This window comes from Schistocerca americana, chromosome 4 (genome assembly GCF_021461395.2).
Source record: "Schistocerca americana isolate TAMUIC-IGC-003095 chromosome 4, iqSchAmer2.1, whole genome shotgun sequence".
Classification (NCBI taxonomy): Eukaryota; Metazoa; Arthropoda; class Insecta; order Orthoptera; family Acrididae; genus Schistocerca; species Schistocerca americana.
The window spans coordinates 735789316-735806211 of NC_060122.1; the positions used below are offsets into that span (position 1 = coordinate 735789316).

At 40.0% G+C, this 16896-nt stretch overlaps 1 protein-coding gene across 1 annotated transcript in view; it reads left to right on the plus strand.

Annotated features, from left to right (window-relative positions):
• The window catches only part of LOC124613764, a 77489-nt gene that overhangs the window by 3422 nt on the left and 57171 nt on the right, over positions 1–16896 (plus strand). The window contains exon 3 of the mRNA XM_047142480.1: positions 11494–11621. Coding sequence (XP_046998436.1) covers positions 11494–11621 — 128 coding nt within the window. The remainder of the gene's footprint in view (positions 1–11493; positions 11622–16896) is intronic.

Genomic DNA, 16896 nt, shown 5'->3' on the forward strand with positions numbered 1-16896 from the left:
CGGTGTAACACTGTGCCAAGATGTGCTGGCCATGCACCATGGCATGTTTAGCCACAGGGTGATCCTCATTACCAACAAACACTGTCTGCCTGTGTCCATTCATGTGAATGGACAGTTTGTTGCTGGTCGTTCCCACATAGAATGTGTCACAGTGTAGACAGCTCAGTTGGTAAATCACATGGGTGCTTTCACACGTGTCTCTGCCTTTGATGATGTACACTTTCCGGGTTACGGGACTGGAGTAGGTGGTGGTGGGAGGGTGCATGGGACAGGTTTTACACTGGGGGCGGTTACAAGGGTAGGAGCCAGAGGGTAGGGAAGGTGGTTTGGGGATTTCATAGGGATGAACTAAGAGGTTACAAAGGTTAGGTGGATGGCGGAAAGACACTCTTGGTGGAGTGGGGAGGATTTCATAAGCCTCTGAAAAGTAACAGAAATAAGTGTCTTGTGACTCTGGACATAACAAGACAAAAGAATCATACAGAAGGTGCAACATAAGCGATAGACAGATGTGAGTGGTATAAACGAAGTGCTGCTCCACTCACATAAAGGCAGCAGTCGCTGGTAAATGGCATTGCAAAGACCATGCCATGTGCACACTTCCTACAGGCGGCATCTAATGGCCAACCCCCACAGTTGGCGGCTGATTTAAGTACACACATGCAGCAACACTACACTCAGCACACTCACACTCACATGCACTAGGAGCAGGATACAGCACACCTCTCGCTCATGCAGAGAGGCTACCTAGGTGATGAAGGACATGGAGGCAGCCTGACAAGAGGTACATCAATCGTATCTGGAGTGGTGGCAAGCAGTGCTGATGGTGGGGGCAGGCCAATGTGCCAGGTGGGCACCAGAAAATGGAGCCAGAAACTGCAGAGATGTGGGCACGTCCAAGGGCAGTGGGTGCATACAGCACCCGACGACAGCATTGGGGAAAATGGTCTCATCACCATCTCTGCATTGTCATAAAGAGGCAGAGGAGAAAGGGGTGGACCCATTGGTGGCAGTGGCTGAGGCAGTGATTGTGAGGAGGCTACCAGAGGCAGACCAACCAGAGCAGCAGGCTGTGGCAGTGGACCTGAGGCTGGAGATGAACCAGTGCCCAGTGCGCAGCACTGGAAGTGGGTTGGGTTGCGGTGACGGGCCACACCAGTGAATTAGTAGCTTCCGGTGGTAGGTGGGGGTGCAGCTGATCAAAGTGGTGCACCACCAGCCCATCACAAAGAACATCCGCAACAGCTTACAACAATGGCAAGTATCCACTTGGGCCAGTGATCAAATCCTCACACCCACACCAGCAATCCCGGCATGGAGCAGCTCGGGCAGGTGTGACCCGGGCCACAGAAAGTGGAGGAGTGTGTGTGGCTCTGGACCATGGAGCAGCTCAGCTAGTCTCCAGTCCTTTATAGGCATGAAGTGATAGGTGCTCAGAAAAGGGTGTCATCTGGTGAAGAATCCACAACAAACTTTTTCATTTGGAACTTGAATGTACACATTAGTTGTTCCACCTCACCATTTGAGGGAGAGTGTAATTGTGGAGCCATAATATGATGAATGCCATGGCAGGAACTAAGACAATTGAAAGGTGTGGGAACAAACTGGGGCAAATTATTGGAAATTAAGGTACAAGTCAAAGCCTCAATAGAAAAAAAAACTCAAAATCATATGAACTGTGATGTCAGCCAACGTCATGCACACCTGAGAATGTAAGGAAATGGGGAAAATGCATCCACAACCAAGTGCCAACAGGAATTCAAGCAGGAACCCACAAAGTCTATGTTAATGCTTTCCCATGGCTGGCATGGAGAGGGCCAGGGGGAAAGAGACACCGGGAGCTGCCTGTTGTTGGGCACTCTGCTTATAAGCTGTGACAAATCGAAAATTTTGGCATCAATCTCTGGCCAAAAATATCTCTTCTTTACTGTGTGGAACTCCCCAATCGGCCTGATGGAGGTGGTGTAGAGCTTCACTGTGTAATGTGGCAGGAATGTTTACTCTGAGAGAGAAAGGTCTTCCATGGACATCAGCAAAACACCATCAAAAATCGAGAGGCATTACCATAAGGAAAAATAGTTGTGCAGGGAGCCTGAAGCTTGATCCAGTGTTTTATCGCGCCAGCCCTATTGAACAAACCAAACCACCTGGTGGAGAACAGGGTCAGCAAAAATGGCACTTGCTGTGCATGAGCTCGTAATTGGGAAATTCTTAACCGTGGCCTGCATTTGAATATCAAGATGGAAGCAAAGGAATTCTTCATAATCAGTCAGAATCGGGACTCACAGGAATGCAGGACAAGGCAACTGCATTGGCGTGTTTAGATGTAGGTCAAAATGGAGCTCATATTTGTAGCAAGTCAAGAACAGTGCTCAGCATTATAGGTGGTGTGCTACTGTGTCAGGCAAAGGAGTGTGAGGGTTAAACAAGGAAAACAAGGATTTGTGGCCAGTAATCAGGAAATTTGGAACCACACAAAGAACATGAAATTTCTGGAGAGTGTAGACAATGCCAAGAGCCTCTCCTTCCACCTGACAGTAACGCTGCTGGGCCAGAGTGAGAGTTTAGAGGTGAAAGCAACAGGCCATTCAGTGCTGTCAACATATCGTTGCACTAGGACCACACCAAAGCTATACTGTGAATTGTCAGTTGCCCAACATTTGAAAAGCACATTCACAATCTGGGCTTCAGCAAAAAGGTACAATCTTGCATAAGATGGCATGCAGTGGGTGGGCCAATATGGCTGCCCCCCACCCCCTGTAGGAATTTAAGGTAGCAGACTACATTCTCACTGAAAGCCTGAATCTCCTTCATGAATGAGGGGCCAAGCATAGACATAAGAGCAGAGATGCAGTCTGACAGAGGGTGAACACCATCCCACGAGACCTCGAATCTGAAATAAACAATGGAAGGTTGAAAAAAAACCCTAGATTACACAATGTTACACCATACGCCTGCAGACTGTAAGACAGGAAACAAAGTGTGCAAATTTTGCAGTGATCGGCTGTGGAGGAGCCTGAGACACCAATATCATCAAGATAATTACTGCAACCTGAGACAGGCGTAGTCAGTTGCTTTAAAACTCATTGGAAAAAAGCTGGAGCACTAGACACAACAAAAGGAAGGTGCAAATATTGACACAGGCCAAAATAAGCATTCAAACCAGAACTTGCCAAGACTTACCATCTGCAGGAACCTGCAATACACTTCAGACAGATCGATTTTAGAAAAGTACTGGCCACTTGATATTTTTGCCAAAGGTTCCTCCTGGCATGGGAGAGGATATGTATCCATGTTCACCTGTGCATTGACAATAGCACTGAAGTTACCATAGAGGCAAAGTTTCCCCGACGACTTCTGAACTACAACAAGTGAAGATGAACATTCACTGGCCATAACAGGTTTCACCATCCCTAGAGATTAAAGTCTGTCCAATTCCACTTTCACTTGATCTTTCAGGGCGACAGGAATGGGATGTGCATGACAAAAATGAGGCTGAGCTGTGGATTTCAAAGAAAAATGAGCAGAAAAATTCATAGCGCACCATATAACTTCCAAAAACAAGTCTGAAAACTCCTCACACAGTGTTTGTAATTGAAAATGCAGTACCGGATTGGACACAAAGTGAATTGTATCGGTGATAGTAAATCCAAATGCCTGAAATGCATCCATCCTGCATAAATTCTCTGCCCCAGCATCAGCAACCTCCTAAATGTTATGGAATGAGCTACTGACTTGTAGGAGGCAGATGACATAAATTGTCCCAACAACAGCAACAGTGCAATGTTCTCTTTGTTATAACTGACCAGTTCCAGTGTGACTAGTGTCAATGGTGGTGACCCTATTTGATTGTGTCACTGAAGCACCGGTGTCAACTTGTACAGGGTGTTTCAAAAATGACCGGTATATTTGAAATGGCAATAAAAACTAAACGAGCAGCGATAGAAATACACCATTTGTTGCAATATGCTTGGGACAACAGTACATTTTCAGGCAGACAAACTTTCGAAATTACAGTAGTTACAATTTTCAACAACAGATGGCACTGCGGTCTGGGAAACTCTATAGTACGATATTTTCCACATATCCACCATGCGTAGCAATAATATGGCGTAGTCTCTGAATGAAATTACCCGAAACCTTTGACAACGTGTCTGGCGGAATGGCTTCACATGCAGATGCTATGTACTACTTCAGCTGTTCAATTGTTTCTGGATTCTGGCGGTACACCTGGTCTTTCAAGTGTCCCCACAGAAAGAAGTCACAGGGGTTCATGTCTGGCAAATAGGGAGGCCAATCCACGCCGCCTCCTGTATGTTTCAGATAGCCCAAAGCAATCACACGATCATCGAAATATTCATTCAGGAAATTAAAGACGTCGGCCGTGCGATGTGGCCGGGCACCATCTTACATAAACCACGAGGTGTTCGCAGTGTCGTCTAAAGCAGTTTGTACCGCCACAAATTCACAAAGAATGTCCAGATAGCGTGATGCAGTAATCGTTTCGGATCTGAAAAATGGGCCAATGATTCCTTTGGAAGAAATGGCGGCCCAGACCAGTACTTTTTGAGGATGCAGGGATGATGGGACTGCAACATGGGGCTTTTCGGTTCCCCATATGTGCCAGTTCTGTTTATTGACGAAGCCGTCCAGGTAAAAATAAGCTTCGTCAGTAAACCAAATGCTGCCCACATGCATATCGCCGTCATCAATCCTGTGCACTATATCGTTAGCAAATGTCTCTCGTGCAGCAATGGTAGCGGTGCTGAGGGGTTGCCGCGTTTGAATTTTGTATGGATAGAGGTGTGAACTCTGGCGCATGAAACGATACATGGACGTTGGCGTCATTAGGACCGCAGCTGCAACACGGCGAACGGAAACCCGAGGCCGCTGTTGGATCACCTGCTGCACTAGCTGCGCGTTGCCCTCTGTGGTTGCCGTACGCGGTCGCCCTACCTTTCCAGCACATTCATCCGTCACGTTCCCAGTCCATTGAAATTTTTCAAACAGATCCTTTATTGTATCGCTTTTCAGTCCTTTGGTTACATTAAACCTCCGTTGAAAACTTCGTCTTGTTGCAACAACACTGTGTTCTAGGTGGTGGAATTCCAACACCAGAAAAATCCTCTGTTCTAAGGAATAAACCATGTTGTCTACAGCACACTTACACGTTGTGAACAGCACACGCTTACAGCAGAAAGACGACATACAGAATGGCGCACCCACAGACTGCGTTGTCTTATATATCTTTCACATCACTTGCAGCGCCATCTGTTGTTGAAAATTGTAACTACTGTAATTTCGAAAGATTGTCCGCCTGAAAATGTACTGTTGTCCCAAACGTATTGCAACAAACAGTGTATTTCTATCGCTGCTCGTTTAGTTTTTATTGCCGTTTCAAATATATCGGTCATTTTTGAAACACCCTGTAGCTGGAGCACATAGCAAGAAACACAAACATTGCAATAAATACCAAATCAAGTGTAGTCTTAGAAAGATCAGCCAATAAAATATTTGTAGACATTAATCACTGGTTCCTAGCCAATTCTTTGTCACTAAACTTTGAAAAAACACACTACATGCAGTTCAGAACTTGTAAGGGGTGTCCCAAGAGTATATGTCTAACATATGATGACAAGAAGATAGAAGAAGTGGACGGTGTTAAATTCTTGGGATTACAGCTTGATAATAAATTCAACTGGGAGGAGCACACCACAGAACTGCTGAAGCGTCTTAACAAATCTCTGTTTGCAATGCGAATTTTGTCAGACATAGGGGATATAAAAATGAAAAAGCTGGCATACTATGCTTACTTTCATTCCATAATGTCATATGGGATTATTTTCTGGGGTAATTCATCAAGCCAAGCTAAAGTTTTCCGGGCACAAAAACGTGCAGTAAGAATTATATGTGGTGTGAACTCAAGAACATCCTGCAGAAGCCTGTTTAGGGAACTAGGGATACTAACTACAGCTTCCCAATATATTTATTCCTTAATGAAATTTGTCATTAAAAATATATCACTTTTTCAAACCAACAGCTCAATTCATGGAATCAATACTAGAAATAAGAATAATCTTCACAAGGATTTAAAGTCACTTAGTCTTGTACAAAAAGGTGTGCATTATTCAGGAACACACATTTTCAATAACTTGCCAGCAGCCATAAAAAGCTTAACAACCAATGAAATTCAGTTTAAGAGAAGCCTAAAGGATTTATTGGTGGCCAACTCCTTCTACTCCATTGATGAATTTCTGAGGAAAACCAACTGATTTGTATATAAGTACAACATAACTTCTGCACAATTTCAGTGCAGTAATGTGTTCACTGAAAATTTGTGTGTGTGTGTGTGTGTGTGTGTGTGTGTGTGTGTGTGTGTGTGTGTGTGTGTGTAAGTATAATCTAACTTCTGCACCATTTCAGTGCAGTAATGTGTTCATTGTAAATAAGTATTACAGTAGTTGTATTACATGTTTCTTACCTTATAAATAAATAAAAAACTTTTTTATTTTAAATTCAGTGCAATAGTATTTGTAAAATGACTCTTAGTGTTCATTAAAAAATGACGATCATTCCACTTGGGACCTGTGGAATGGTACATTAGCTTATTTGTTTTAGTTTAAATATTTGTCATGTATTGTTGTTTTTCTGACATGTTCCACATCCTGGAGGACCTCCTCACTACGGATCAATTGGAATGAAAGTAAATCTAATCTAATCTAATCTAAACTCAATAAACAACTTGGGGAAGTCGCAGCCATTGGAGTCACACAGTTTACAGCCATGTCCATATTCTGAGCAGCCTTTGGTGAATGACACACAGAGGAAATGTGGCCTTTTTCTGGCAAGCATTACAAGTAGCCCAGCACTTGGGGCATACCAGATATTCATGCTGGACAAAATAGAAAGTACAAGATAGAAACAGAAAATGCTGACACTGCCACAGCACCCCATGCTTCAGATTGGTCACCTGCTGCCTGAGGAACTTCAAAAGATTGTGTTATTTGCAAAACTTCTTGCAACAGGGGATTTTCACAGAGTAAGCCTTCTGGTGCACTTCCTTGTCCAGAGATAAACAGATAATTGTGTTGCACGCACACCATAGTGTGTGCAAAAGAGTCATTATTGGCATCCATAATGAATTGACTCTTATGGATAAGGCTGTGGAGTTTGGCTGGCTGGGCCCCAAGTATGGCTGGTTTGGTTTCTTGCGGCATTGGTAGAATTCAGCTCATGCTGCTACAACATGCATTCATTTGTGATTGTAGTTGAATAGTAAATTGCACATGTGATCAAAAGTAAGAGCTACTAGTTCTTGTAAAGGGGCAAGCTGATCTAATAATTGATACACTTTAGGTGGAATATGTGAGAGGAATTAGGCTTTGCACAAATTGGAGTCTGTCCCACTGAAAGCCAAAAAATGTGTTTTGAGTTGTTTTTTTTTTTTGTAAGCTTCTCAAGCCTCAGAGGAAAAATTGGTCAGTAGACTGGTGGAGCAGTACCCTGTCTCTTGATGGAAGCCAACCAAGTGGTCGCTGCCAAAGCAAGCTTTTCAATCAGGGCCAGTGGCACAGTCATCCATAAAGGCTAAACGTGCTGAAACTGTACTTAAAGACTGAACACATGGAAACCATTCTAAACTCATCACCAATCATATAGTAACCAAGTAATACACAAAATAATCCAAGTAACACAAATATGGCTTTATTCATAAACTCTGAGGAATAAGCCTCATATGACTCCACCTGTAACAAGACAAAATAATCATACAGGTGATACACAAATGATGCACAGAATAAGTGATGTGAGTGGTACAAACTAAAAGAACATTGTGAGGGCAAGTCAGTGTTGCTCTGCTGTTATATAGGTGCAAGTTGCCAGTAGGCGGTGCAGTGGAGACCATGCCATGTGCCCACTTCCAGCAGGTGGCCGGCCTGCACTGATACAGTTGGGAGTTGATGTAAGTAAACACACGCAGTGACACTACACTCAGTGCACTGACATTGAAATGCAGCAGTAACAGGGGAGAGCAGAAAGCATACATAGACAGACAAGAAAATAATCACATGTAAAATTTCTGGTACCCAATTAAAAACTCTGAGTTGAGATCTTCATGCAGATTCCTGTAAGTTCAGTAAATACTATAAGGAAACTTTCATTTTTAATTTTCCTCAAACAATGGATCAAGAATAGAAATATGGGTGTGACAATAAAGATAACTTTTGGTACTTAATTGCAGACTGGGGATAAAGTCAAGCTCCACCTGGAACACCTACCAAGGATGCCTCCATCCTTGCTACCCTCCCTGTTTTCCTTTCCCTGTTGCTTCATAACCTGGGTTGTGAGTAACTGAATCCACTTTCCCTTCTTCCCTTTCTTTCCCCTCTCTCCTCCCTGATGAAGGAACATTTGTTCCGAAAGCTAGGAACGTAAATTTTCGGTTCTGTTTTTTTGTGTATCTATTGGCTGTACTGAGCTGAGGTAAGTACTGGCCAGCCCCTCTATCTCTTTGTTAGTATTTGTTTCACATCTTTATATGAGATTTTCCTACTCCAGTCACAGTCATCTCCTGTGTCATCAAAAGCAAACCTACATGCAAAAGCTGTCATTAGCTCTACAAACTAAGCTGCAATCACTGTGCTGCTCTCTACATCACCAAGACAATTAACAGGCTGTATGTCCACATGAATGTCCACCACCAAATTGTGGCCAAGAGACAGCTAGACCTCCCAGTTGCTGAAGATGCGCCCAACACAATGTGCTTCACTTCAATGGCTGCTTCACAGCCAGCACCATATCAGTCCTTCCTACCAACACCAGCTTTTCTGAGCTGTGCAGGTGGGACTCTCCCTTCAACATATCCTACATTCTCTTAACTATTCTGGCCTCAACCTTCACTAGTTCCTGTCTTTCACCTCCCACTTCAGCATTACACAGCCTTCTGTTCCACTAACGCACCCACAATTCTTTTTCCCCTTCTCTGCTTCTCGAGTTTTTTTTTTTGTCCCCCCCCCCCCCCCAAATTCTCCCCAAACCTTCCAACTGCACCTAGCAGCCCTACCCCGTCCTCATCAAGCCCCAGCATGCTCCACCAGCAGCACACACATGCCCCACCCCTCTGCTGTCCCTCCCCCTCCCCGCCCGCCCTAGCCTCCTCCTTACCCCACCATCCATCATAGATAGTTTTTCTCCCATCAGGTGCAGTTCAAATCTGCAGTCCAGCTACAGTGACTGGAGGAAGTGGTCCTGTGAGTGAGGGTTGTGCTTGTATGTGTGGGTTGTGCTTGTGTGCATTTTTTATTTTGGCCAAAAGCTTAAATTCATAGCAGTTTCTTCATTGTGCCTGTCTGACTCAATTTATCCTCTGTGTGGTGAGTACCAATCTAACCTTTTCATAAAGCTGAGCCTTAATTTTAGTCATTTCCACCACAATACTCTGAAGATTGTCATTCAATTCTTCTCACTGTCATATGCATCTACCAATGTTTCCAACTGCTCATCAGAAAGAAATTGTAAAGAAGATTATGCATGTTATTGCTGTACACTTTATTGTTAATAATGCTACACAAACTAAAGGCACATAATTACAATTCCATTGTCAGAACCAGACTGCCGGAAGCAAAGAATGTCTTTGTTAAGCCACCTCAGCCAGAGATCACGTTACTTTGACAGAGGCTGTAAATTTGTAATGTTTTTCACTGTTTTGCAGTCTGCTGTCTCCACATTTGTGTCACAGTCTGTAGAAATAAAATTGTATTACCTATGTTTGTACATTTTGTGAATTATCAGACACCCAGCTCACATTGATGCAAAAGGGGTAAGTGCACCAGGTTAAGCTATAAGAAGATGGAGAATACCTATATTTCAGTTGAGCTTTAAAGTATGTGAACTGTGTAGAAAAACAGTCATTAAATTTAAAGTGCTAGTATTTAAATATAAACCTGTTGTAGAAGGACAGGATCATATTGACTCAAAGATAATAAGTGGGAGAAGAACTATACTGAATAGTCCAAAAAATGAATTTGTAATGTTTTTAGAAACTGTAATATTTTTGCTGCATTTTGGCATATTCAATAGCACTTGATATTGAATAAAACATTACTACTTCTACTGCTACTCTGTCTTCAGATGTTCTACATTTATAAATGGTCTACAATATAACATAAAAGCCCAATGCTGTTGCTAGAGCATAGTAGTTGTATGCTCACTGGTGAAAATGAGGTACAGACTTCAGTTTTTTGCAATTTTCAGAAGAATGTCACAGCCATATTTTGGTTTCCTTCTTGTGAAACTTAGAACTTCTATGTCTAGACAAGATATTGTTGTGCATAATGCAATTTCTGCAGAAATAAGGCAGACAATTACACTTCATTATCTGACAATCAGGAAGTTGTAGACCAGTTAGGGCTATTTATTTTGCATTTCAAAATAAAGCTGTTCATTATTATCACTGAAATCATGAAATACTTGATGAATATTCTTAATGATTATGTGACAGTTAGTCAGACACAACTTCACTTGAAAAAGATTATACATTAATCCTCACACTTCACAAATTCAGTATTGTTGAAGACCTTAGGTTCTGATACAGTGGAGGTTGTGTTTTCCAAATTTTTATGTGAATTCTCAGTGTCCTGCATTTCATTTCTAAAAAACTGTTGAGGAGTTCAGCCTGTATCATCTTTTTACATTATTCAGATTTCAGACCAATCAATTTTGTGCTGTTAAGTCACCAAAGCATGAATGTATGTCCACAATTGTAATTTATGCACATGCACTTTTACTAAGTTTGTAAGCTGCTTCTTCTGTTTTCCTGCTGCAAGACTTGTCACATTTTGTACAGGAATACAAGCAGAAACATATCTTAGTTTTGATGGAGACCTTACTTGGGCTTTGGATATCACATCTCAAATAATTGTTCAGATAATCTTTAGAAACAGAGTTACATATGTAATCATCTGTGAATTTCAGTGTGCTTTCTTTAGAATTGACAATCACTGCACATAAATCACATGAAAGCATAACCTCAATGCAGTACACAACAAAACACACATGGGTAACAGCTGATCGTAAGTCCCAGTCATCTACTAAACAGAGTAAAAAATTCCCACCAAACATGGGAAGCACTACACTATGGTGCACTCCCTCTATTTCAAACAAATTACACATGTGAAAATATGCATTGGTGCTTACACTGTTGGAAATGTGGAGTGCAAGTGCAGTGTGAACAGATGCATTGTGTAGATGCACCATACCATCCAAATTCTTTAACACACAGAATGACTATTTATAATGTTTGGTAAGCTTAGTAGTACAAATAAAAAGTGTCTCAGACTATGTTATCTAAATAGCTTCTATTTCTTCTCCAAATTCTTTAACACACAGAATGACTATTTATAATGTTTGGTAAGCTTAGTAGTACAAATAAAAAGTGTCTCAGACTATGTTATCTAAATAGCTTCTATGATCATTAAAAATTTCATTCATTTCCAGATTATTGCCATAAAATCATTTGTTAAATGTTTATTGGCAAAGTTATCTCAAGATGATATTGAGAAATTTTATGTACTGCTGTCATCAGTTGCTGCTGGGATGTTAACTATTGAAGGCTTAAAGCCGAGGTAATTTTTATAGAAATAAGAATCTATGAAACAATTAATGTGAATAGACAAGTTTTCTTCCTTTTGATAACTCTCATTTTAGTCCCACACACTACTACTCTCCTTGTACCCCTCCTTTAAATATATGTTAACTAAAAACAATTTTTTAGTTAAACTAAGAAGTATTTGGTACATAAAAGTTAAAAAGGTTTTTACTGATTGTTTTAAGATTCTTTGAAGTATTAGAATCTCATTAGATTGCTCATTGCTTGTGAGCACTAATCATGTAGACAATGGTCATGTATATTAAAGTGTGTTAAAGTGTATTCAAATTTTCAAAAAGAAAGAAATGTGTGAATGTGATAATTGCAAATTGATACAAACTTAAGGAGACGGGTACTAGTCTTTTCAGCTTTCACGATTGCTCAAAATAACCACCACATCCACCTCAAATAGTTAACTGCTGCCTGAACAATATTTTTCAAAGTACCTGCTGTTACTGCAGCTCAATTTTTTTCAGTTTCTCTCAGAGCTTCATTAGTGTAAATAGTTTAGTGTAGCACACAACAGCCTTCAGGATTCTCTACACATAGAAGATTAGCAATTTTAAATCTTGAAAATGTAAAGGAATCAGATGCATGAGGTAAATTCAGACAGACTTGGCCACCTACTGTATCTTATTTTTTATTTTTTCTCAAGTTCTGTCGGACTATGTGAAATGAAGCTAGTCAGTCATGGAATGAATCACTTCATAATTCGCAGACTGGTGATGATTTTCTCCCTTTGTGTTTTGATTAAATAATGGCTGTATTTGCTTTGAATGAGTCCCTACTGTTAGTTAGTAATTTTATGAAGGATTATATGTACAATGTTGACAGAATCCAGATTCTGAGAGGTGACTGTTTGCTGCTGCAAGATATTTTTTTAACATGTAGCTTCATGGAAACCTTGTTGAGGACAAACAGTTATTCATTAAGCTACATTTATAGCCACTTAACAATATTAATAATAATATTGTTACATTCCATCCTGGATTTTCCATTGTTTTATAGCCATTAGAAATTTCTTTGCTCTATCTTTGGTATGATTTTATTACATTCCCAGTTATAGAATGTTAGTGTTAGTAAATGTTTATTAAATATAATATCTAATTGAAATGTTCTGAATCCATTATATTTGTAATAAGACTCAGTTAATCTAAATGTGTTATTACACAGAAAGTGGTGGTGGTTGAAATTTGAATAACCAGTATTTTACATTGGAGCCAATCACATTACGTTGTGTGAATACTGCTGATAAAAGTAAAGAACATATGAAAATATAATTGAGGGAATAAAAACTTATTTACCCTTAGCATGAAACATGCACCTTGTAAAAACCCAAAAAAATCTCCACTGTGTAATTCCTAGGATTTCAGAAATGATAAAAGCACTGGAAGTCATGAAGTGGAGTCAAGGGTGGAACAAAAATAAGAAATACCTAACTATTGCAGCACATAGTATTGTGACTTTATAGTAAGGTGGTATATACAACAGACTGATAAGCAACTGATGATGCCAGGATTCAGACTGAATCCCCCTTTCAGCAAGTACTTATTTTACTGCATTAATTTGTTTCTTCTGTTTACAAGTTTAATATAAAAAACTTTTGCACCCTCTAAGGACAGAGCATGCGGATTATTTACCACTTAATGTCTCATTCACTTAATGTCTCATTCACTTAATGTCTCATTCACTTAATGTCTCATTCACTTAATGTCTCATTTCCACTTAAATGACCATCTGCATTGCGCAAGGAAGGGAGTCTATGAAGTGAGTAATAAATATATTGTTTTCTGCCTCCTCCTGCCAGGCGGCTAGGTGAACATTTCAGAGGTCACTTGACATGGAGGGAGAGGTCAGGTGAAACGAAAAATCTCATTCTGGTCTGCAAACCACTCTTGCAGCATACACCATGTCTGTTGCAGATTGAACCTGTTGGAAATATATTAATCACTCAGCATATAGTTGTACTAATGGGCTCATAACATTACCCATAATATGGCTATAATGGACAGCCTCAAGTCAGCCAGGAATCCTGTGAAGCATCTCAGCTCCACAGGAACATACACAGCCCCAAACTACCACTGACATACAGCCGATGCGAGCCATTATCAGATATATTTCGGGTTGCAACAGGCCCCATATATGTGTACTGGAACATTACTACTGTGGAAAATACTGACTTGTCAGAAAATGTTACATTCTGGCAGTCATGACATTTATTTTCATCAGCAAATGCTAATCAGTAGGATTGAAAATTATCACACAACTTCTTCTCAATGGCCACATGTTTGCTTTGTTGTCCACCCTCCGGAAGATGATGCCAAATTGTGTTGACTGACCTGGAAACCTAGCAACATATTTAAAAAAGGATTTTGCTGTAAAGTGTTCGCAAATTCTTTTTCATAGACTGGTGGTGTTTGTTACATGTCAGTGTCCAGTTTCCACACACTACTGGACTCTCCAGTATCATGATATTGTTATACCCACCACTGCACATTGGGCTCAAGAACTAGTGTACCATGCCCAAGCCTCTGACACTGTCAGGTTATCTCCCACCACAAGAACAATGGCTAGGTGCAGAGTGAGCTATTGATGATGATGGGTGGCTCACCAATAAGCAACATGGTTCCAGTATCTGACCTTGAATCATGTGTTGTCACTCACTATTATTGAATGAATTATGTCATGAGAGATTTAATTTGCTGCAATAGGCTGTCTGTCAGTGCAGCATGAAAACGCCATACCATATGCGGATCACATCTAACATGATGAATTACTTTAGAATAACATTCCCATTGAGATAAGAATATTCTACAATGGAGCTAAAGAATTTAGCCTTCCTAAAGCAGCCATATGGAGTCTAGGTGACAAGACCTTACTTTTTGAAAAGATAGTGATCAACAGTTGTCACCTTTGAGCTTCTTAGTTCATTAAATTGGGGAGTTGGCAGAGAGAGTACAATAATTACTTTCTGATCTGGATATCACAAAATCTTTTCTGGAAATAAAATACACTGTAATTGTGTATATGTACAGTAAACAGACCCTTAACATAAAATTAAATCACACACTTGAATTGTATTCATTGTGGATACTTAAAAATATTTAATAAAATCAGAGGCTAACTGTAATCCATGCAATAATCATAGGGTAATATAATAATCTAGGTAAGAATAGTACAGAATGCAGTTACAAATAATCAAAACATATATTGTTTCTTATCATTATGGCAGTGTTGTACCATTAACTAATTACACATAGACATGTTTTAATTTATATAATGGAAGTGACTTTTACTCAATGTGTGCAGTACAGAACATTTATATATTTTGAATGTTTGTACAACATTTATCATGTCAATACAAAGTACAGGAAAAGATCATTGAAATTGGTTGATTGTTTGCCATAGTCTGAAACTGTCTCATATACTGTGGAAAATTAACTGCACGTCATCAGAGTAGAGGGATGTTTTCCATATAGTACGTATGTCTTACAGCAAGGAACAAAAATAAATAAAAAGAACTGTTGTGACTTTACATGGAATCAAACCCCTGTCCACTTACTTTGAAAGCTTACAGGATGACAATTCAGCTGCAGTGACAACCAGGAAAAAATTTTATGTTAAGGGTCTGTTTACTGTACGTATACACAATTACAGTGAATTTTATTTCTAGAAAAGATTTTGTCTACTTGAATAGCTCTAGAATACTTTCAGGACTATATCTGCTTGATACATCACTTATTAATTCCTCTTACACATTTTCTCAACATAATCCAGAAAACTGGCATGTTGCATTTTATACAAGTAAGTTCTATACCAGACTCTGATTGCCTGCAGTTTTCCACTGCCACTTTTTTTGCTGTCAAGTCTACCGATACAGATTCATTTTAATATGAGATTAACAGAAAATTTTATCAATTTCAGTGTTTATAGTTTCTCCTTCAGGTGCAAGCATAAATAATTGGGTGAACCCACTCTTGAGCAGTGTTAGTGCTTTTGAATTATTTTAATTTACTCTTCCCCCCCCCCCCCCCCCCACCTCCTCCACCATCCCTTTCAAACATCTACAACAGTAAAATACCACTGGGACTGTTACCAATAAGCTTCTAAACACAGAAAACAGTGTATCTTCCATCTTATGTTCATGTTACCTTCCCAGCTCCAATTCCCCCCCCCCCCCCCCCCCACCCACCCAAAAAAAAAACCACGCACACACACACACACACACACACACACACACACACACACACACACACACACACACACACACACACACAGGGTGTGTCTGTCTTTTAATTATGCCTGTCTGCGAACTTTTCAGTTTTGGTTCAATTTCAACTATATAAGGTTCCATGTTACAATTTCAGTTTAATGGTTACAGATAATGAGTGTCAGGCTACCAACTTCCTAACTTTCTGACAGTCTTACTGTTGTGCCTTTCTGCAACTCAGCATCTCCACTATATGATGAGTAGCAACTATCCTTTTCATTATATTTTTACATTCCATCCCAGATTTTCCATTGATTGATTTTCCCTAAAATATTTTTTAAATGAAATGTAATACTTCCCAACCAAAAACTGTTTATTACTTCTGTCTTAAACACTGAATCAGTATTACAAGCATATATAGCAACTACATCTCACGAACTACCTTGTCATTAGAGATTTTTTAATTTTTTAGAATATGTTACCAGTGCCAACAAATGCTCTTTCTTCCATATTTTCTATTATCAATATGATGTATTCTTATCCATTGGATGGATAACAGACAATAGTGGTAACTACTATCCACGTGCACAAATGCCGTAATGCTAACTACTCACTGTCACATATATTCCATGGAAAAAGTTGAACTTTTACCAGGCTGCATCAATAACTTTCTTAAAAACAAATATTATTTAAACACCCATAGAGACTGACTTGTTTATACTGACAGGTGTAAGGTTAAATCTTTCATCAATAAAAAGTATTTCTATTTTAGCTTTTGTAAAATTCTGTACCATGGCAGCTGTGCCTCTACACACTGAACTACTTCTCCCATGAACTTTTTATGCTTGTCTACCTTGTCTTGACACCATTCACAGTTTTTTCATGTGCCAATGTGTCAGCTTTCTATAATGTATGCAAAAATGATAGCATGTATGCTCTGAACACCCTGTTTTAACACTGCAATGTTTGGAGGTTGAATTGACACCAGTCTCAAGGAATGTTGTTGTTGTTGTTGTTGTTGTGTCTTCAGTCTGAAGACTGG